Source organism: Oxyura jamaicensis, chromosome 21, assembly GCF_011077185.1.
Source record: "Oxyura jamaicensis isolate SHBP4307 breed ruddy duck chromosome 21, BPBGC_Ojam_1.0, whole genome shotgun sequence".
Taxonomy (NCBI): Eukaryota; Metazoa; Chordata; class Aves; order Anseriformes; family Anatidae; genus Oxyura; species Oxyura jamaicensis.
The window spans coordinates 4,027,676-4,050,387 of NC_048913.1; the positions used below are offsets into that span (position 1 = coordinate 4,027,676).

The following is a 22,712-nucleotide window of genomic DNA, read 5'->3' on the forward strand; positions in this document are numbered from 1 at the left end:
CACATTTGCATACACAGTTGGCTAAATGAGGCTGCATGCAGAGGAGGATTACTGGTTACAAACACATTTATTTAGAATTTTCAATAAAGTATTTATACTGCCATTCCAGAGGTCAGAGTGGATTCATCATCCCTTCTCTCCTCTCCCCCTTCTTACGAGAATGCAAAAATGCTCTCGCTGTGGTGCCATCCGCGTGCCTCCGACCCTGAACCGTACCTGGTCTGGGAAAAGGGCTCCCCAGCTAGCTGCAGAACAGCCCGGGTGCTCACCTCAAGGTTTCCCAAATTCATTTCCATTTATTTTATCGGGGATGATGTTTTAAGGGGTTTGTGTTCTAAATTGGAGCACAGCGTGAATTACAGCCCAATTGCCAGTTTCTCCATCTCCTCTCTCCTCTTTGCTTCATGCCAAGGATCAATGCAGAAACCTGCATCAAAGGCAACGCGCTATCGAAGGTGACACAACAGCTCCCGGGCTTTTCCAGAGCCGGGGCAGAATTCAACCATTCCTTCACCCCAGGCTCCGAGCTGTCAGGATGCTGCTAACCTCACGCGCTAACCCCTGCTTTCTTTCACCATCTGTATTGCAACAGAGCTGTTTTTGTAGAGAGACAGATTTCAGATTCACCCACAGCAGTTCGCAAGGCTTTTATTTGCTGGTGAATGCTGTACCTGTTTCTGGGCGAGAGCCTAGATGAGAGCAAAGAAAACAGCCAGAAAATAAAAATCAATTACCCCTAAATGAGGAGCATTCGGTTTTGCTCCGAGCGCGGCCTCCCTGTTTGTCAGGTCTGGGTGCCTCACCACACATCCCCAGACGATGCTCCCACGTCTGCTGGATGCTCGTGGCCCCACCAACACCTCTCCCCGTGCCAGAACGGGGCCAGATCCGACCGGGATCGCTGCAGCCCGAGCCGGGGGAAGTCGGTTGTCAGAGCCGAGCGGTGCCGCCGCCCCGCCGCGGGATCGCAAAACCAGAATCAAAAGGCTATTGTAATGAACACACGCTTCCTGCTCGGTCACTAATTGTTGAAGAGCTGCGGGGAGGCTGCGATCACACAGCGTATGGCAACAGAAATGTGATCCGGTAAACGAGATAAAGTCAGCAGCGCGCCAAGAAACCTGATCTAAGGACAGCCTGCAGTGGCACATCAGATGCCGGTGCACAGATCAAAAAAGGGCTGGATATTAAAGCAGCAGCAGGAAGAAAAAAAAGAAAACTGACTTTACTTTTCCCAAGCTCTCAAAGGGTATTTGATAAACAGCCTCACGTCACTGGCAATGCAATTCCTGGATTATCGCAAGCGTTAGGATCCAGCGTAACGCCACGGCGGTGCCTGCGACACGTCCACCAGCAACGCAAGCTGCAGGCACACACGAGCGCTGGGTTGAGGGCTGCTCTGTTTGCAGTTCAACCCCAGTAAAGCTGTGGTGGGGGACAAGATGTGGTGTCCCCCATGCCCCAGGAAGGCCACAGGACCCCGGCAGCACTGCGTCCCACTGCAGGCAGAGCTTCCCTCGTGCGGCAAGCCCGAGCCGCCCAACGGCTGTGGGCGCCCAGGCCCATGGTACACACACACACATCACAGGCATTTCCCCATGCTCCCAAGCACAGTCATTTCCACCAGCAAGGAACTGGGTAGGCCAGCTTGCCCACATTTGTATTCAAATGCCCGTGGCAGGCCTTCTGCAGGCAGACACCCACCTACCCGGCACGACGCCCGCTCCAGACCTGTGCAGCTCTCCGGGACCCACAAAGCCTCCCGCGGCCTCTGTCACCTCCACCAAAGTGCTTCTCTCTGCACGTGTCCATGCACCAGGCTTCTGAGCCCAGCCCTTTCTGTGGGCTTAAAAAAGAAACCACCAAAGCTCGCTATCTATTCCTGGCACCTGAACTTTGTCGTCTCCTGCAATCAACAGTTTCTCACCGCTGCAAACAAAGCTGAAAGATTTCAGTGCGTTTTCACCTAAGTGATTTTTTTTTAGAGGCATTTGCAGAGTTAAAGAGAAAAAAGGTCTGGCACATTTGTGACCCAGAAAAACAAAACAATTCGCTGCTGCCAAGAGACAACAGCAAGCTTTTGATTCTACTTCAGATTATCTTCTTCTATACACAGATTCACTCCTGATTATTTTAAACTGCTGTTAAAAAGTTAGCATATGAAAAAAGCCTTCGGGTAGATCAAAACTAAACAGCAAGTAAAAAAAAAGTTGGACAACATCTCTTTCCAAGGATATGCTTTCCTTTCCCTTATGACATCTGAAAGCATCTCCCCTTAACATGGGTAAGAAGCAGAAATTCAGCACTTAAGCTGCAAACTTCCAGGGGAAAAAAGCTATTTGCTTTTTGTTTCTTAGACTGAAGCTCGTCCAGAATGGGTGAAAACACACTGTAAAAATGTAAAATTAACAGCTCCAATTATTATTATTTTTTTAACAGGATGAAAAGAGTTGAAGTAGAGAATTCAAAAGCAGACACACAAATTAATACGTATAAGCAACACGTGCAACATGAAACAAAATGGAAAAGCCGCCCTTACGTGGAACATGAAGTGCCCTACTACACATTTCCTCATTCATCGGTTCAGAAGATTAACCAACCTTTCCTGCCTCCCATTCTCCAGCCCTCAAACACCCGTTCCAAAACCCACAGCACCAATACGTTCCTAGAGTTACGAGCATTTCCTTGAGTAATGCCAACATCGGAATGCGCGCCGCCATCCACGGGGCGGAAGACGTTGCGTTTCGTCACCTTTATTAGGCAGAAACGAGCCCAGAGGAAAACACCACGTATTAGCTTCCTTCTGAATTTCATCCTCCTCATGTTGTTTTCCTTACCGTGACTTTTGCAGAGCTCGGCATAGCGTAGGGAACGCCTCGCCGCTCCCACAGAGCAGATCTCCATGAAGTTATCCACAGTAAGACTCCGGTTGTAGGCACTGGGTGAGCACAGACACGCACCCGTCCCAGCCCGGAGCTGCAGCTCAGCACGATCAGCCCACCAGCTAATAACTAACCTGAGGCTTAGCATAAGATAAGCCTCCAACTTGAGCTTTCTACTTAAACACCCGAACATTTCCATTTCCTTCGGTTTTTCCCCCCAGAAAAGCCTTATCTTTGTGTTACGTGGATCATACAGAGTTCCAAAAATACGTGTCAATTTGCTCGAGTCTAACACCGTTACGCAAGCCCCAAGTTCTCCTCTTTCAGTGCCATTTTTTGTCCTTTCACTCGATTTGTAACACTGCAGACAAAAAGCTGCACTCAGACTACTTGAAATGTACTGTGCGATCCTTTCAAGACCCGAACGCGGTATTTCTAGTGGAAGTTCCCTATTGCGGAAATATTGTTCCTCTGGGATTTCAGCCATTATTGTCAATTATTCTGGAGGCTGTATTTCTGCCGTCAAACAGTGACTTGCTGCAAATGACAGAAGGAAATGAACAAAACCACTTCAAGAGCTCCCATGCTTTAGAGCGACGAACAGATCCAAGAATAATGAGACAAAATGGTGGCAAGAATCCCCAAGGAAATTATCCATACAGAGAGGCAAATATTTCTGCAGGTGACTCCGCCGAGTAAATAATTAAACAGCGGGGCTGTTTGCGGTTACAGCACCCACGTTTGAGTTCAAGCACCAAGATAAAAACCTCGGTGTGTGACCCTTGCTAAAAGGCATAACAACCCCTCCAAGCTTCCTCAACGTGTCTCGGGATTCATCTGCCACTCTGCAGAGCAGTGAAGAGATACGTGAGCCAGCACATCTGGATCTAAGAAATAATAGAAATGACAAAACAAATTCCAAGCTAAGGAGACTTAGGCTCAGTGAGAGACTGATATGGAGCAGAAAGCAAGCTCTCCCGTACGGCAGGAGTTCTGCATCCTGCTCAAGTGTTCACAACAAGAAGGGGGTGTTCTGATGGTTCGGGAATTTCTAACCTTGTAGTTAGAGAAATGCAAGCTCAGCAGACAGGTTCCATCTCCACCTATGATGACACAGTGTCAGAAAGCCTTCAACACTCGAGACCAACACGAGCACGTTCACAACACTCCCAATCTCCTACAGCCCTTCAGAAAGCCATCTTCAGTGCCGCACTGCCCAAGGTTCCCACCCGTTTTTGAACCCGGGTTTGCTGACCATCACCAGGGCTTTTATTAGATCAAAATTCTGCCAGTCAAAAAAAAATTTAGCGAGGAGAAATCCCTGGGCTGTCCCCACCAAGAGACAGCAGACAGCATGTCAGCAAGGCCCTCGGCAGAGCTGGAGCGGGGCCGCTCACCGTGCGGCTCCTGCCCGGGCACCAAAACCTGCAAGCGGAGTGCTTACGGCAGAGCGGATTCGCCATCAGCCGAGCTGACAATTATCAGCTCTGATTCCTCCCCCTCCCCCCCTTAAAACTAATTTCCACTGCGCGAGGTTTCGGTTCCTTGCGAGCTCCCGTGACACGGGGACCCACGCTACGACCCGCATTGTTCAATTATCCGCTGCTTTTTTGTCCCGCGAACGTAAGATCACAGCGAGTGACTGATGCACTTCCGCAACGCCGCCATCCAATTACCGAGGAAGACGTTGGCTCATACGGTGATCTTGGCAGCAACGCATAAAAGTAGCTTTAAAAAGAAGCAGATGATTCATAAGTTCCCTTTTCTTTTGTGTAAGGGCCTCTGAATCAAAACATCTAGTCCAGGGGCGGGGGGGGAGAGGGTGCCAAATATGAAAAAGTGAGCCATGAATAGAAGAGGGAGAAAAAGAGAATCGGAAACGAAGGCCCAGAAATGCTCGTGTAACAAAGGAGAACGGTGGCAAAGGGAACGTGAAAGGTGTGGATTTGGGGAAGAAGTGGTGCCAAGACTAAAAATGCCTCCCCAGACGGTGTCCTCCGTAACAGATAAACTCCACTGTAAAATAAGCACCCTAATAAAGCAGAGGTGCCCTCTTCTGCCTTCTCCGATTTGTAAGAAGTGGAATGGTTGATCTGAGTGCTTGAAATTACTCCGATCCAGGCGAGAGCAATATGCTGGGATGCTTAGTTGGGTCCTCTAAATGCGTAAGCCCCCGTCGGACCAATCTTGCCACGTTGAGCTGTATAAACCTGAGAGGACAGGTATGAATCGGGGGGAGAGGGAGAAGGGGAAGGGCAGGAACAAAACAAAACAAAAAAAGAAACAAAATGTGGTGGATCATGCACAAGTGGATAGGGGAGATAGGGGAGCGCGCGAGATACCAGAGGGCAGTAAAAGCTGTAGCGAAACCACAAACCCAGGAGCGACGTGCACTTTGTATCTTCAAAACCACAGCACACGAAAACACAAAAGCAGCATCGGACACGGAGCACCAAGTGGTTGTTTGTGATTGCACCCTCAGCAGCACGGCAGAGCCTTTACACAACCCCGAGCGAGGAGGAAGGAAGAGCAGACCTAACCGCACGCCCCTTCCAGCGGAGCTCTGCAGCGGCTCGGCTTATTTACAGGCTGTCCTGGCGAGCTTCCTCTGTGCTGACAACAAACTTTTCAAAAAAAGATTGAAAGCTGAGCTGCTTGGCTGCCACGAAACGGGATCCTTCGGGATCCTTCCAAGGTGGCATCTGCACTCCCAAATCCGTGGGATCCCCCCTCCCCCCCGGTCACCCCAAGCCCCCCAGTTTACCCCCCACACCGCTCAGCGTCTCCAGCTCCCGCAGGCTCCCCGGCACTGGCAGGCACTCAGCATCTTGCTGGATCGAGTCCTTATTTGCTGTCACATTCTTTTTATGGCAGCATAATCATTAGCTTTACTGGCGCTGTTACCCTTCTAACTAATTAGGAATCTTGGATGGATGCAGAAAATGATTAATATTTAGTCGCTCCGCGTCTACTACAGAAGCAGCCTATTATCAAACAAGTGACACCTCCACAAACTTAAATTAAATAATGGCTCCCATAGAGGGTTCGGAGCTGCTGACAGAATGGCAAGTGATTTAAGTAACATAAAGCTGAGCAACTGGTGATGGATCACAGTTTTCTCTCTCGCTCTGTTACAGCCTGTAATAGAACAAATGATCATTTTTCAGCCTAATTGAATATGGCCGCCCCGCTTGTGCACAAAAGGAGACAAAGCTATATAATTTGCTTCATTAAAATGCATTTTTATGTCATCTGAAAGATTAAAAAAAATCAGCGCTGTTGATAGGGAAGATTAGAAAAATAAAATTTATCATGCAAACAGAACTTGCAAATGAGGTGTAGCTTGGCATTCAGAATGCTTAGGCTTGTGCAGGAAAGATAAGTCCTGAGCGCTAAAGCACACAGAGCATCCATGTTGTGACAGTAATCAGAGTTTCTTAAATAAGAACTATGTCACTATACCAATTCAAAGAGGAATGTTGTCATTTTCTGCTGTAACATCCCCTGGTCCACAGTAAATAAGTCTCGGATGAGCTGTCAGGCAGGATCACAGAAAACCCAGTGGCATTTGGAAAAGTTACTTTTGTTTTGTCTTGGTTTTTCTCCTCGTAGCTGTTAGAAAAATCAGCTACCTGGTCAAAATGAGCTTTTACTGACATTAAATCAAAACTTTAAGGGTGCTGTATTTCAAAAATAACCTTAATTATACCAAAACTTCCATTTTCAGATGTCACACTCGTTTGGTTTGGTATCGCTCTCCTTCCATGAGACCCTCTGCCACTGAGCTCAAATCCGTTGTCACCGAGGTTCACCTGGAGGCCAAGCCCCCAGCATCCCGGGCAGTGCTTCTGCTGTTCCTCCACCACGATGTCTGAAGATGGTTTACCTACAGGTGCCTAACCCAGTAAGGGTTCAGCCTCAGAGTCCTGTTCCTTAGCCGGAGCTGCCGGCCTGCCCGCGCCTCCCCGGCGTCACGCCGCTCCATCTGGGTTATGGATTGCAATCCTGAAAACGTGTTTCTTCTCCATCCATCAGGCTTAAGCAGTTCAACAGCGCTACCCTACCCTTCGCTGCCCAAACAATCTAAAATATTGAATTACCGCTTGCAAGGCAGCAAAACAGATAGCTTTGATTTCCTACGCCTGTAGCGCACGATGGCTCTTGCTGGCAGCACGGCCCAACCAAGGTGCCTCTACAGAAAGAAACTCTCTGAGTTTGGTAAGAGCCTGGCTATTTCTTGAGACCGTAAGACTCTCACCTCACTAGAGAAAACAAACGGCATGGACAAAGTGTAATAAATATTCCCAGAACTGCAAAGAGGGCATGGAACATCCTTCTGCAAGGATAGCATTGCCATCGTACCCAAGAACAGGAAAAGACAAAGGAACTGTGCCTGAAATCTTCTGCCCCCTTTACAGCAAGAAGGACCACTCTGGTCACAGCGAGCTGAGGAGCCGTGCAAGTCACGGCTAAGACTACGTTCCCAGGTTTCAATAGGAAAAGGCTAGCAGAAGAAAAGAACACCATTTCCCATGATTTAGGTAGCAACCAACGCAAAAGGGGCTTGCTGTAGCAAGTTAATCCATTCCTGGTCTCCGTGCACTGGCTGCAGTAACTCCGACACGGGTAACTATGCACTTTGCACCTGCATTGACTTAGACTAAGCCAAAAGGACTTGGAAAGATGCTGGGCATTTCTATTGTACGCTTGACAAGGAAAACAACACAGCACTGCACCGTTACCTATGACTATATTAAAATGGCACTTTTAGGTATTAGGGAGATAGGGATTCTTTAGACTGATGCAAATTTCTTAACACCTACAAGACAGATAAACTCCAACTGCTGAAATACGCCGGGGCAACTGACAACATCTGAAATCAAACCAAGAACTGTGGATGTCTCTCCCTATACACGTGGATGCCCCCTTCCTAGGCCATTAGGAAAGGTAACATTTAAATCACACTACTTAGAGCATTTCCAAACTATCAAACAAAAATCTTCTGAAAACAGACAGCTAAACACTACTGTATTTAAATTTTAGCATTGTTTTCAAAACCATGGAAACCCTCACGCAATCCTAGGCGCTGGGGCAATGCACATCAAGGAAAGCAAGCCAAAAACCTATGGAAGGCCATTTGTTAAATCTGTGTTCAGAAGGGAAAGCAAACTGTGACAGGCACCTTATTACATTTACCAGACTTAGAAGTCTATCATACTGTTAACAAATATGGAACGGCACAAAAATTGGAATTTCAGAGTTTGGGAATTCAATATGCGTACAAAAACAGAGTGAACAGGTCAGTGGAATGTAAGGAAGACAGCTTTGATTCACGGTATCTTTTCAAAATTAAATTAAAAAAATAAAAATCAGATGGGGCGGTTAGTTTTTACCGTGATTACAACATGAACACTTGTTTCTTTGGTTCTGCTCACTGTGGCAAAAGCATTAACTCCAGAGGCTCCCGTAATTATGACGATCCCTGTGCTGGCCTGACGCTCTGACTGCTAATGCCATGACTCAGTTTCCTTTTGGAGACAAACAGGACAGAAGATACTATATTTAAAGCGGACTCCAGATCTCTTCACAGACAAAAATCTTAAATATCTGAGCAGTGCAGACAGTCGCTGTGTCCCTGCCCAGATCATCATCTGACAGCGAGAGGAGGAAGACGACGAGCCTGTGCAGCGTATGGGTGCGCTGGGCTGATTTTCTTCCCCTGCCCAAGGCTGGGTGAGTGCCCTTTGTTTCAGCCGCCACGCTGCCGAGCTGCACAGCTCATGCTGCTATACATAGCTCTTGTACGGTACGCACGGACGTTAAACCCGACTCCGGCTCTGTTGCTAAGAAACTACGAAGGACAGCTTTTTTGGCCCTCTTCATTTATAAAATAACCACTCTGCCCGGTGGGAGAACAGACGCAATCTCTCAAGTCCCCCAGTGTCTTGTTCTCGTTTTGAAATGAACACGGGAAGATGATCGAGAACGCTACCAAGTGTAAGCGATCTCCATTTTTAAGACGCCCTTGAAAATGAGATGAAAAACATGGTTTCAACAATCAACTGCTAGAGCATTTATTAATCTTCCAGGCAGCAGATTCCTTCCCTCTGGCAACAGCGAACTGTGCTTCTGCCTCCCTATTCCAAGCCTATTTTTTTAAGGAAACAAAACCAAACCCGAGTTGTGAAAGCACCTCCAAATTATTTAGTTAATCGAGGAGTTCAGCTCGGGGTTTAGCTTCCCGGCCCCGCGCAGAAATAGCCCTCTGAGCCGTGGCAACTGGCCAGTGTAAATATTTGTTGTATTATTTTGGGGGATCAGCAATATGGTAAGCACTTAATAGATAAAAATATTCCACATGAAGGCAGAAAGACGATGAATCAAGAAACATATGGCAGTTAAACAAAGCAAACAAAAACTATAATGATATTGTTAAGAAAAGGCTAACTTATCTGGCAGCTGTGGAAAGATCAAGATTAACGAAAGCAGTGAAATCACCCATTTTGAAGCCAAGGTCACTGACAGGATTTATAGATTTATCCCTGAAGGCAGCCTTTGCTGAACATGAAACGCTGAAATAATTTTTTTTGAATCTCCCCCCCACCCCATTTGGGCTATCTCATTTGCTGGAGGCTTTTAAAATTCATTCCTCTTCACAGCTGGTTAAACAATGGAATCTTTCTGCAAACTAAAAGGACAAAATTGATTGCCCTACACAAACTTTTCTGCACGTATAATTGATTTTTAATTCACTGTCTCATTTCCGAAAGGACTTGACAATAAACTCAGTGCTGTATGTGCAATATTGATCCCTTTAAACGGGCTTGGATCAAAGACTGATGCAAGTTAATCACAACCCAAAAGATGGATATCTTTTGTCTAAAAAGCTGTGTTTAAGCTAAATTCACCTTTCCTAGCCAGATTCTACCTGACATTTTCTGGCTGTATTACACCTCATAGTTCCGTATATCTGTCAACTGCTAAGTAACTGGAATTTTAAGCAACTCTTAAATAATGTTTTTTTTTTTTTTTGTTTTTTTTTTTTTTTTTTTTTTTTTTTCCCCAAAGCAGAGGAGTCTCGTCCTTTATCAGTTACTTTTTACCGTGAGGACTGATTTATTTATTTATTTTTACAGCCTAAGTTCTTAGAATATGCCACAGTCGGGACTGTACATTCCCACCTTTTTTCTTAAACTAAAACTTGATTTATTCTTATTAAAATAGAGGACTTACTAGACCGTGGCTTGTTTTTCTTTCAATCCTCAGTTAATTTTCAGCTGCTTTTGACTAACGCACGTGCAAGCAGCACCGGACGGCGTGATTTCTGAAGTCCAGAAAACATTAACAGGAACTGGTACTCCACCAAGAAGCTGATGTTTACTTTTTATGGATAAAAAATTAAAACCAAGCAGCAAGTGATATCTTAACCTTCTAAGCCCACCCAATTACTCAAACGCAGCCTTGCAATGCCAGCCTCCTTTTCAAATATCCCTTGATGATTTTTTTTTTCCTTCTCACCATTCGAGAGGCTCTATTTCAATTTTGCCATGAATCACATTTTCTATGGCTGCCATATAAACAGTAAATAAAATTCATGGTATTTTTGCCCCAGTAAGCAGCTCTGTCTTCCAGCATAGCTGAAAAGGCTGGCTTCAAAGGAGTGAGCAATGAAAACAATGTTTTCATGAGCAGATATTCCAAAAAGGGCAGATGAGAGACATTTCAAGATGATTCCAGGCAGAAAAGCCAGGCGAATAAGTACGTGTGTTTTGCATAAGTAATTTCTTGACCAGCTACACTGGATTACAAACACTCGTAAACACGTTAGGGAATTAGTTTGCTGTATCTTGTCATTTTTGGCAGACAGATCTCCACTTGTATTTTATGACAAATGAGCTTTAAGCTGAAGCCAGGTGTGGATATTTTAAAATTTATGAACTTGTAAATCCATGTACATGGCCAATTAAGGTTTATCACCAGCAAGGATTAACTATCCCTGCACATAAATTTAAGAGGTTGTTTGAAACTAGGTTGTTTACCTCAACTACTCTACATCAAAAGCAATGTAAAATATTTAAAGGGCAGCATATTTCATGATAAAAGCTAGTTATCAAGGATGTCACAGTGTGTCATCAGTTCTGCATGGAGATGCATGAGTAAAACCTCCTTCCCAAGGAACATTTTGCATTTGCTTCTTGAGAATTGTAACATCTCTTGAAAAGGGGGGACAAAGCGGAGGAGAAAAAGGAGGAAGAGTCCAAGAAATAATGCAAAAACTACTGCTTCACCCCGATCCTCTTAACTTCGGAAGGCAGCCCTGAATTTTAGAGGTGGTTCAATTAGCCTCACCAACGTTCTTCATGATCAACATCTGAATGCTAATGAGGAGCACAATTCCATGCAGCAGAAGCCTCCCTGTGCAATAAACTGCAACACAGCAGCAGTGAACTCTGCCTTCAGCAAGCATGCATAAATAAACAGAATTAATAACTACCCAAGTGTGGACGGGTGACTTAATCTGTTTCGATTAGATGCAGCTCTGCCTGAGGCCTTTGTGTTATTTAAAATGTGTTCATCATGTTTAATTAAAAACCTAATAAACTAGAGGTTGTCTTTTAGTTCTGATTTGTATTTCTCTCTCCTGTAAGCTGTATTGATTTTGGTGGTACTTTTGATAAAAAGACAGGAAAAAAGCACGTTCTGAATAGGGACAAAAAAAAAGAGAACTGTCCTGTGAAGAACAGCTAGAGCTGGACTATTTCCTCCACTGCTCCCAATACATGTGGCACGCCGGAATTGAAAACTATTTCATTAAATTAAAACTTCAGATGAACATCGTATCCGTTGTAAATGACAGTCATTTGATAGGTTATTTATCTGAAATGGAGGCGTGCAGACACAGCTCATTTTGGGACCAGGAGCAAGCGTAAGCTCGGAATTGTTCTGAACATCACTGAAATTAGAAAAGCTGCTTTCAGAGCACGTCTCGTCCCAGGAGAGTGGAAATCCCATTAGGACAATTTTTCTTGAGAAATATTTCCACTGAAACCACGGCAGAAAATAAGGGTGTTTCAAGTCAAACTAAACTGAAAGCAGCTCAAGATCATTGCTCCGGGTCTGGCACATGGGGAAAGCGAAGCAGCATGTCCTCAAGACAGGCTCCAGGGTTCAAATACAGGTGCTCACAGTTGGGGTTAGTTGTAGTCATTCCCGACAGACAAACAGCTGTAAGTCAGCATGTTTCTAAATACAATTTCAATGTAATTTTTGAAATATTTCCACCTGGAGAAGGTTAATTGACCGGCACCACCCCGTCCCTAACAGGGATTGCTGATTGTTGCATCAAAAATACCTGTACTGTCAGAGACACAAGGAGCCACTCTTAGGGGTGGCCAGGAGATGCAGAACAGATTACTTCTCCTCCCCTCCAACAGTCCTGGCTGAGCTCCAGCGAAGCATTTTTGTTGTCTCAGTGCACTGAAAGGCAAACACGACGTCCTGCCCAAGCCACAGCCCATGGCTGCGTGCAGGATGAGCAGACCGGAGCGTCACAGAGCCCACGTGCTACCAGGTCTTGGGGACTAGGAGGACAGCTGAAGAAAACGAAGGGAAATGGGGTTACTCTAACCTTGCTTTAGTGATGGGTATCGGCCTGTGACGTGCGCAAGGGGTGAGGTCAGTCCCCCTGCCCCAGCATCGTGCCACTCACATCAGGCATGGCATTTGTGGTCAAAATGACCTGTCCTAACAGCACGCTGCGTGGCTTCTTCCCAAACCACGCATCCACCTGGAACCTCACTGCTGCCTTCTGGCAGGCACTGTGCAGCCCAGCTCCAACAAGCAGGATCCCAGCAGGTGATGCTGCACAACGCTGGGCTGCGGGGCGCTTGCTTGGAAAGCGCCTCGATGCGGCATTCTGCACCGCAACTGCTCGCTGAATTTGTCTGCAGGAGCAAATTCGCCAGCATGGCAAGAGAAAGCAAGCCCTGCTCACCAAGTCATGCTGGAGATTGATGCTGTCAGGTGGAGCAGCAGCCTTTATAAACAGGAAGCAGCTGCTCCCAGAGCTGCCTGTAGCTGCATCAGTGAAGGAGCTGCTTCAGCTGGTTTCATTAGGCAGGAGGGAAGACTGTGGTTTTCACAGGGTGCCCCCGAATATACGTACTGGAATGAGAAAGGTTTAAAAATAGCCATGGGTTTAGAAACACCAGGGAGACAGCAAACCTCCATCTTCATATTTACAGAGCCTTCCATTTAATTCAATCAGTGGTAAATCTTATCCTCTATTTAATTTGATCTAAACCTCTGTAACCACTTCATCAGTAGTAAAAATAACCTCCATCCTTTATTTTAATCAGTTCTGATCACTGCAAGGCAACTCCTACCGGATAGATCGGTCACAGGCAGCAAAGTGCTTTTAATTAACAAGAAAGGCTTAACCTTTGGGCAACGGATAGTCTGCAGAAAGAGTTAAAAGCTAACTACAATAAATTTGAGCTCTTCACACAGCGTCCTATCACAAATCCTGCTGAACACGGGGGAGACCTGTGCTGGACAAAGCCTGGCTATCTCATCCACAGCCGAAGAACTACAGCAACCACCCCACACAGTGGAAACTCACTCAGAACACTCAGGCAAGTAACTCACCAACCAGCTCGGAGGATTTTTGACCTAAGGAAGCATAACGGTTGAAGAATGACTTTTGGACCCAGCCGGTTGTTTCCCTGCATTAGTGTGCCCACGCTTCCCCTTCGGCTGCTTTTACCACCTGCTAACCTGACGCTGCCCCGGTGCTCCTTTCCCTCTGTCCAGCCATCCGACCTCTTGCCTCTTCCTGCAACAAAGCTTTTCGGACACTGACCTTGCGAGGTGGCAGAAAATTAACTTTGTAATAACAAAATTGTTGTGGGGGCTGGGAGGGGGAAGGAGAATATCATAGTATCAGAACAGCAGGAGTGGAAAAAAATGAGACAACGGAATCCGTGACTTAGTTTTATTAATTATTTTCTGGCCTTGGCCGACCTGCTCTAGGTGGCCCTGCTTGGGCAGGGGGTTGGACCAGGTGGTTCTAGAGGTGCTTCCAGCATCAGCCATTCTGGGATGGAGCAGGTCATTTTCAGAGCCTTTCCCAGTTCAGGAGGTTAACTAAGCAGAGCTTAGTGCCTGGTGTGGCACCTGCCTATTCATATGAGTTATAAAAATCACTCAGTAGGTAATTGCTGGGCTGCAAGAGGAGATGAAGCCCAGCACAGAGACATGGTTTGGACCCAGGTCTTCCACCTCCCTCACTAGTGCCACTCTCGGGTCACCAGCCCCACATCACCTGAGGCTCCCTCCTGCTCATCCCTTCCCATCACGACAATGGGGGTGCACACTTAATGCTAAGTTCTCCCTGAAATGAAATTATTTTGGCCAGATTTGGGGTTTGACGCAGTCTCTTCCTCTGAAAACACTTGGTTGTGGAGCTCCCGTGCAGCTGCCTCACCCTACGTATGGCGCAGGAGGAGTTTGCTGCAGGTTTGCGGAGCCAAAGAGAAGGAAACTTGCCTTGCAAGCCCCAGAAAGGCTCAGGAGTGCAGTGCAGCTGCTTTAATCTGGAGTTTTCTACAAACTGCCGGAGACAAACAAGCTATGAAGTTCTGCAGGTGGAGCTTAGCTGTCTATAAATAAGAGCACAGTTTGATCTTTGGCTCTGCCGAGGCTGGAGGGCTGCCAAGTGTTTCTGGAAACTTGGATGGAACAGAACAGGAACAAATATGATAAAACGAGCTGAGACTGACAATGATTTATAGAGTTAACGACCATTAGTCTGCACTCACAGGGGCTGCACTTGTGGAGTAATGTTTCACTTTTCAGTAAATTTTGCTGTTTCTTGCTTGCAAGGCTCTATTCTCTACCATTTAACACGGACTGCTGATCAAAAACCCCGAGCTGCAGCAGCTCTGGCATTCTCAGCATAGTGCAGCTGATGGAAAAAACAAGGAGAGTGAAAAAAAAAACCCTCAGCACAGAAGAAGAGGAGTTGGCAGCGTTCGATTTAACCATTCTACGGAAAGAATGTAGGCAGAGAAAACGGAGGTAACGACAGTGCGAGGACAAACACAGCGAGCACAAGGCTGAGCGCAGCACTTGAAGCATTTGTTCCAACAGCCAGCGCCCCAAACAAAGTGCCCTTTTGTGATGAGATCGCCGAAAACCTTATTAGGAAGGCATGTTCTAGGCTTTTTACTCACCCTCTGCTCGCCTTGCTGCCGTGCTAGCACACGATCCTCTTCCACCCCGCCACTTCAGGCGCCCTCCTTACCACAAAGGTTCTTTGTTGGGTTTCTGAACAAAGCCGACTTGAACGCAGGTTTACACAGCCTGGCCTGCCCTAATCTAGCTCTTGCACAAGGGGACGTATGAGGAGAGAGCAAGTACACGCAATTCATTGGAATAAATCCTTGAAAGGCTTTCAGATAAACTAGAGCTTTAAAAAAAAAGTCTCTCCAGCCACCGTCTGAATAATTAAAAAGTGTTAAGAGCCCATGAAAACGCCACCTATTATCAGCTCTATTTTACAGCACCAATGCCAGCTTCATTACTTAACAAAATAACACAAATTGTGTTTTTATTTACATTTCCAAATTTACTTTTACTCTACCAATTAACCACCTTAGAAGTTCGTTCATTCCAAAAAAAACCACAGCAATCCACAGAACTTTGCTCATCTCTTTTACATGAACCATGTTGTCTTGCCCCAAATCAGATTTTTCATTTAGACACCTGGTAGGGACACACAACGAGTTGAATTCCGACTTCCATTTATACCACCTTTATTCCTGCACACACGAGAAGCAGCTCTTTGGACAGTGAACGGTAAAAACCACAAGCGAGTCTGAGGTTCTTCTTCGATAAATATTTTATCATAGCTAAATTTCAGCCATCTGATTTTCTATTTTAGTGCGCACCACCGCCTAATTATTGAGCTAGGAAATAACCTTTTTCCATTTTCACCAACCCAGACATGCCTGGTCAGCTTGCTAAGGAGGCACCATCTTCTTACGCGTTCCATCTCACATAAATCTGTTTTGTTAAGCGCATTTAACAGCGGCATTAAAATGCAAAATATTTTTAGGACGTAATCCAAGTGAACTCGTTCAGCACTTCTCTTCTCCCACATAGTGAAAATGCACAAGTGTCTCCCTGTTTGCAGTCAAGTACTTGTGTGCGAGCTCAAGCTGCAAGGTCTGACAAACAAAGGGTTGTAACAACAGCATTTGGTTTCCACACGCTGCCAGAAAATGCAACTTTTGTGCCGAATGCAACCAATATTGCTATTTATTCAGAAAGAATAAGAATCTGCTTGTTTACTAGCTGTCAGCAAATTAAGAATCTATAATTTGCTCCCAACTTCGGGTGATTTATAACCCTACAAAACACTTTAATAAGCACAGTTGCATTATGTCATACACATAAAAATTAAGCCAGCAGCAATCTCACAATTGCAGCAATTAAACTGCAGAACAAACAAACCACAAGGAGAAACCTTTGCCTTTTTAATTCTTGAGCAGATATCATCTCCCCAAATTCTGCAAAAACCCACGGGAATAAGAAACGTGGTCCATTTGACTGGGAGTGTGGAGCGCTTTCCCAGCACCTTCTCTGGCAATTAGAGCTTTTCTGAAGAGGTGTCTCTGAGGTCAGAAGTTGTTTGGTTCCCCCCCCACACACACTATCAGACTGCAGAACCTTTTAATAGGCTAACACTCACTCTTTTAGTAGGCTAACATCAATAGCAGAAGCCTCCACCTGAAGCCATACAGACCAAAAACCTCAACCTCTGGCTGAAGGAAAGAACAACATGCTGACGTGTTCCTTCACCTCCAGGTACAGCCCCAAACAGACACCCCAGAGGTCTGTAACTACCTGCACACACCAGAGAAACCACCCTGCTGGTTCCTCCCTACACTGTGCATGTGGATGAGGCTTACGGTTTAACATCCTGGTACCCTGCATGTGCCCAAATCCAAGTTCCATAATGGTGAGGACATGATGCTGTGCTGGATATTCACTGTATGCCCCACATTCATTGTGCCCATACATTATTTTGGGAGCTTTGTTTAAGATGGATGTGCTGTTTTCAGCACGGTTTTGGAGCCTGACAAGTCCTGCATACTTGAGCACGCGTGCAGATGGTGTGGCTAAATCCCAGCTTCCCTATTACCTCCTTTTGGTCTGCTCTTTGTCAAAGACTCATCCATCAAGAATGATGCTAGCAAGCAATTTCTAATATCCCGTATGAAGGGAAAAAGGGACTCAAAAGTCGGTTTAGGAGAATACATTGCTATCTAGCTTCCCATTAGCCAACTTGTGCTGACTCTGGGAGCCTCCTCCAACACCAGCAGGTACAAATCCAGGACAATACTTCATGTGCCTTTTTACATCTTGTCCTACTCCAAATAATGGATGGGGCCAGCCTGTCTGGAGGTGAAAGTGGAAGTGAAATTTAGAGCCCAGAGGTTTTCGAGCTGGTCACCTGCCCTACAGAGTCCTTTCAACAACAGTCACTTGAGCCTCTCCTCTCATTCTTAGAAAAATAGCCTAGAAGTTCTGTATGCTGAATGGGAGTCCACTAACTCAGGAGTGTGCAAAGATGTGCAATACGTTATTTGCCTCTCTTCTTTCCCATAAAAATAACCTCTTTCGGAAAAAAAATAAAACAAATGAGAGAAACAACGCGAACTATAAGGCTCAGGGGAATAATTCATTTCCCTACCACTTCATCTTCAGTCCAACACTTCTCAATCAGCTTGGGCACGGGCTTCTTCACCAACCGCTGCAGGGCTTTTCCAGCATCGTAGTTGCTTTCGTGTAGCTAAAAAATAAAGAAGACAAATAGAACATTCAGTGGAATTAGCAGTGATCCGATATTGGAGAAAAAAACTAAAGGGGGCCACATGAGATGCTCTACACCTCATTATTTCTACTGTTGATATATGAAGTGAAATTTAAACAACCTGAAGGTAATTGGAATTTTATTAGTAGCAGAGACAGCATTAAAACAAGTATGGTTTTCCCCCTCCTTCCTGGATTTCTCCCAGATAATGTTGCTTGAGGCCATAAAGCACTGAATATTTTTGGTTATATTTTTAAAATACATCTTTTACATTATAAACTCCAAGGAAATTTGTAAAAAGCTCCAATGCATTTTTCAAACGAGTTGTATTTTACACAGCAATATTTTGTTCCAATTAGTACAGCCAGCCAGAAAAACCTAGCATACAGGAGGGAGTGCAAGCTACGGGATGTCAGCCTTACCACCCAGAAATTTCTTTTACAGGATTCTTCCTGCATTGCAAAGATCAACGTGTTAGTGAAAAACAAACATGGAAAAGAAGCAAAGCCTCTGCAGACAACTAGAGAGTACATAAAGGCAAGTAGGAACGTCTACGTTGACGTTACTGTTTCAGATGGTCACAGCCTACACCGTACCTTATTTTCTACCATAAAAGTAGGTAAGTACATGATCAAAAGCTGTCTGAAGTAGACATTTGAAGCAGGGTGAGGTAGAAAAACAACTACACTGAAAAAATATTCAGCAACGAGCCCAGGAGAATCTCCAGCTCTTAACTCTTGATAGCAAACATTTAGCACGCTGTAGATTTATCGCCTGTCCTATCTTCAAAGTACAGCGGGATTTTAAGAACTGGAGGACTAACCAGGAGCCTGCTCTATGTCTTCGGAAAGTGATCTAAAAGAAAGAGACATATTGCTGGGATGACAGAAACTGAATTATCCACCCATACCCAGAAGGGAGAAGGATTTGCATGCAGACTTCCCTGCACAGACAAGTTTTTCTAAACAAGGTGCTAAGGACACCAGAGCTACTGACTAACATCGCAGATTTTTATAGATCCTAAAAATTTTATTTACACTAACAATAACCAAAGAGTAATTGCATACATTATCTCCTGCTTCTCCTTCCTGCCCTGAACATGTTCGAAGCTCTCTGCATCCCACCCTCTAGGAGCATCTGTGCTGCCAGCCCTACGTCCCATTCCTCTCTGAAAACATTTTGATGAGTTCTCCAATTCCTGAACTTGTCCCAGTCTGCTGAACTGAACAGAGATGAAGACACGATTACTGCGCAGCGACAAGGTATTAACTGCTTTGTCACTATTAATATGGTTATACCAAACCTGATTACAGGAGGAGGGGAAAAAAATCTCATTTTTCTTATGTCAAAAGCAAAATTATTTCTGTGAACGACGGGGCAGAACACTCAACAGGTCTACAAGAGCCACTGCAGACTGTGGTGGAGGCTGGCAAGGTGAAAGTGAAGCCTTGCACCGCCAGCAGGGCTCATGCAGCTGTGAGAACAACACACATCTGTATGGCCCTCACTTCTACATCCTCACTTCTGTCAACTCGGGCCTTTGCAGGTATTAAATAGCTGGTGAATCTGTACACACTTTTTTCTTTTTTTATAAAACAAGGCTCACTTTTTCAGTAATACCGTAAGCGGGTAGGAAATTTCCCAGGACGGAGTGCCCAGCTCACACAACGTGCCGTGGTCCATCATACTGGGGCACTTCACAAAGTGGTGGAATTGGGTTACAACGTATCCGAGCATACAATTTTCCCAATTATTTTATTAGCATCGCAGCTTTCTGGTCCTGGATGCCACAGAACAGACTGACAACCTGCAAAGCCCACCCATCTGCAGTGCACAGCATGCTAGGAATTACTTTCCTTACTGAGGTCCCTAAATGTATTGAAAAGAACAGCTAATTTATTCTATTTGCTGGTGAAATTTCAGTTCCAAGTAATTTGGAGCCTCCTTTGTAACACCTGAAGAGCTGAGTTTCCAGAAAACCATCTGAAACAATCGCCATTCAACACCTGGGAGGTCCAGAACCACGGAGGACCGCAGTTAGCTGTGAAAGCCCAAGTGCAGAGCCCTCCAGGCCTGCCCTGCGTACCCCTGCTGGTGGGCATGGAGATGTCCTCGGCTGTGTTAGAGGAGAAATTAGCACGTTACAGGGAACTCTTGGCACAAATTGGCTCAAACCTTCTAGGAACGGGGGGAGCAGGCCTCGAACTGCTGAAGGTGCTCTTCTACCTCTTGCCCCAAGTCACTGGGGCGTTCAGGATTTGTGTTCGAGGGACGTCTTTTAAAGAAAGTTAAGGACTTCTAGGAAGAAAAGGTCACTGCTGAACAAAGACCTCTGGTCAGAGCCTGGGATGGGGATTTAGAACAATCAGCAGCCTTCCCTTAATTGCCTGCCTGAACATTTTTTCCCTTACCACCAGCTGAAGTAACAATCGTGTACAGGGTGTTACTGCAATAAAACAAGCGCTTGGCTAATATAATGGGAACAAGAGAGAGAACTAAGCCAGAATAGTTCTCTATTCATTTCAGCTCTTCTACGTGGCACCTACAAGAGAGTTACAGACCCTGTGTGCAGTAACCACGACTATCCAGACCTTCACAGAGCAACCAGCTTCCCAAAAGCCATCTCCTCCCCATCCCGTCCCAACTCCCATCTCCGCGGGCTGCTGCAAAGGGCGCATGAACACGTCAGGGCCATCACAGCACCTCACGCTGCTCTAAGTCAGCGCGATGCATCACCCGAGCTGACTTCATAGGAATCCCTGCTTCCAAACGCCTCGCCACAGGTGAAATTTCCTGACGTAGAGCAGAGCATCGGCTCACAAACCAGCTCACAAACCAGCCTCGCTGCCCGCCTCAGTGCCAGCTCCCAGGACCGCAGCTCCACGCAGGAGGAGCTCTCAGCCCACCTCCCACAAGCCACACGATAAGAGCCGAAAGGCAGACTTGCAGTGCCAGTGCTCGGTGCCAACACTCAAACAACCCGGCTGCCTTTAAACAGCTTTCGTAACTTGTTTTTTTAAGCCTCCTCTGGTATGCAATACCTACTTAAAGGCAGGAAAATAAGATGTCTTTTCTACTGGGCACACAGGGGTTTTTCTCCTTGTTTGCACTCCAGAACTGGGAACACATCCATCTTCAAGTAAAAAGGACTGTTTGTTTTGCCAGCTCACCTTGCAAATGCTTTTTTTCTGCGTGTGCTACCACCTAAAAGATTTTTCACTTCGGCAATTTGACAGCGTCGAAGAGAATAGAGCTTCTGTTCCTTCCCCCTCCTTGCTCCCTCCCCAGACACGCAGCCATGCCAAAGCCCCGTTGTAAGGTGGAGGGAACCTGTATCTTGCCTCAAGGAACAACAAGTGTTGTTTTTTTTTTTCCCTGGCTGCCCTATTGCCCAAAGCTTTCAGTCTGCAGATAATCAGACACACCGAGAAAGAAAGGACTGGGCTAACAGGCAGCTCCACCGGTTACCGAAAAACGTCCATGCTTCCAGGCTGCCAGAACCACCCCAAGCCGCCACCAGAGAACAGGAGCAGCAGCTTCTGACCAAGTGGTTACATTCAAACCACAAAACCCACGAGCACAGACAGAAGGAAGAAGTCATGTAAGAGAAAACAAACAGAAGGGAAAACAAGAGAACTTGTCCGGGTTTGGAGTCTCCTGAAAAACGTGACTTTGATCAAGGGACAAAATGCTTTTGTAAGTGCCTGGAGCAGGATAATGCAGCACAAGGAAAAATGTATTTGTGTGCAAGTGCCCGAGTTCAATCTGCTTCTTTCAATCTGGCTGATGGATCATTCTCTGCTTATTGCTCTTGGTCATTTAATATATATAAGCACTTTATTGGCAAGCAACTTGAACGTATAAATAATAGCTAATGATGACTGCCTACGGTTTAATTAACTTCTGGTTGAACTTTTCAAGGTATTGCTAGGAACACTAGATTACCATCCTGTCACCCAGAGAATTATTGTTTTTAGCATTAACTCTGGCATCTAGGTTTTGAACTGCTGTGACATAACGTAGGAATACGTTGGTTGCAGTTGTTTGCAAACTTGGAATCAGAAAATAAAGCAACTTCTGCATCGCTGGGCCGGATTTTAGATTAAAGAAAAATTCTCAAAATGCACGTATCCAAAAAGCTCATTTATATTACAACAGTCATTAAACAACTCTAGATCACAGGAAAGCCTTATTAGCATAAAGTCTGCACATTACCACAAGGTTTCAAGTTTCCACCACAGCTTCTCAGCCGAGCTGCCATTTTCTGTCTGCGTGATGTTGCAAATAAATTCTCCTTTTGGCATGGCTCAGCTGTCAGGCACCTCTGCTCAGTAATGAACCCATGAATTACATCTTGCAGCCCTGACATCTCTGGTCTCGCTCATCAAAATATTGTTCTTCAACTGTAATTTATAACTTAATTTAAATGTCCCTTTTACCATGACCTTTTTCCATCAGAACGGCATTGCATCTGGCAGCTTCTCCTTCGGCGAGGTATCCTTTCGCAATTACCGTCATTATGATCCCCGCTGAAAAGCCCGGCTGAGTTAGGCTGCATTCACGCTACAATATTAAATAATTGCAGTTCATTAAGAACGCTGCTAGATTCCAGAGTCCTTTTCTCCGAGGAAAAATTGCAACCGCACTGTAATAGAGCATTGCTCAACTGCTTTGAAACCTACCCAGAAAAGCCAATAAAAGCAGAAGGGATGTTCAGCCAGGCCGTGCTTTTGTGGGGACGCGGACGTGTCCGGCGTCTGTAGGACAGCGCTGGGAGCCGGGAGCCCTCCAGGTCAAGTGCTGGCTCTTCCCCTGAACCACCGCCGGTCACGAACACATCATGTCACTCGTCAGGGCGCAGAGATAGAGAGCCCAACATGAGGTAAATACCACCGGCACTGCGAGAGCATTTTAAGCCTCGAGTAATACAGAAGAGTCAGAAGACATTTTTC

General features: G+C 45.7%; 1 protein-coding gene and 1 long non-coding RNA gene across 10 annotated transcripts in view; both read right to left on the bottom strand.

The window, feature by feature from the left end:
• Positions 1-22,712, bottom strand: part of RERE (arginine-glutamic acid dipeptide repeats) — a 228,678-nt gene that overhangs the window by 56,712 nt on the left and 149,254 nt on the right. For all 9 annotated transcript variants that reach the window (XM_035344932.1, XM_035344929.1, XM_035344927.1 and 6 more), the window contains one exon: positions 17,641-17,739. In XM_035344932.1, the coding sequence (XP_035200823.1) occupies positions 17,641-17,739 (99 nt within the window). The remainder of the gene's footprint in view (positions 1-17,640; positions 17,740-22,712) is intronic.
• On the bottom strand, positions 9,944-13,810 carry LOC118177313. The gene is made up of 2 exons (XR_004755759.1): positions 12,670-13,810; positions 9,944-12,475 (listed from the first exon to the last, which is right to left on the bottom strand). It is a non-coding gene; the product is annotated as an uncharacterized LOC118177313 (long non-coding RNA).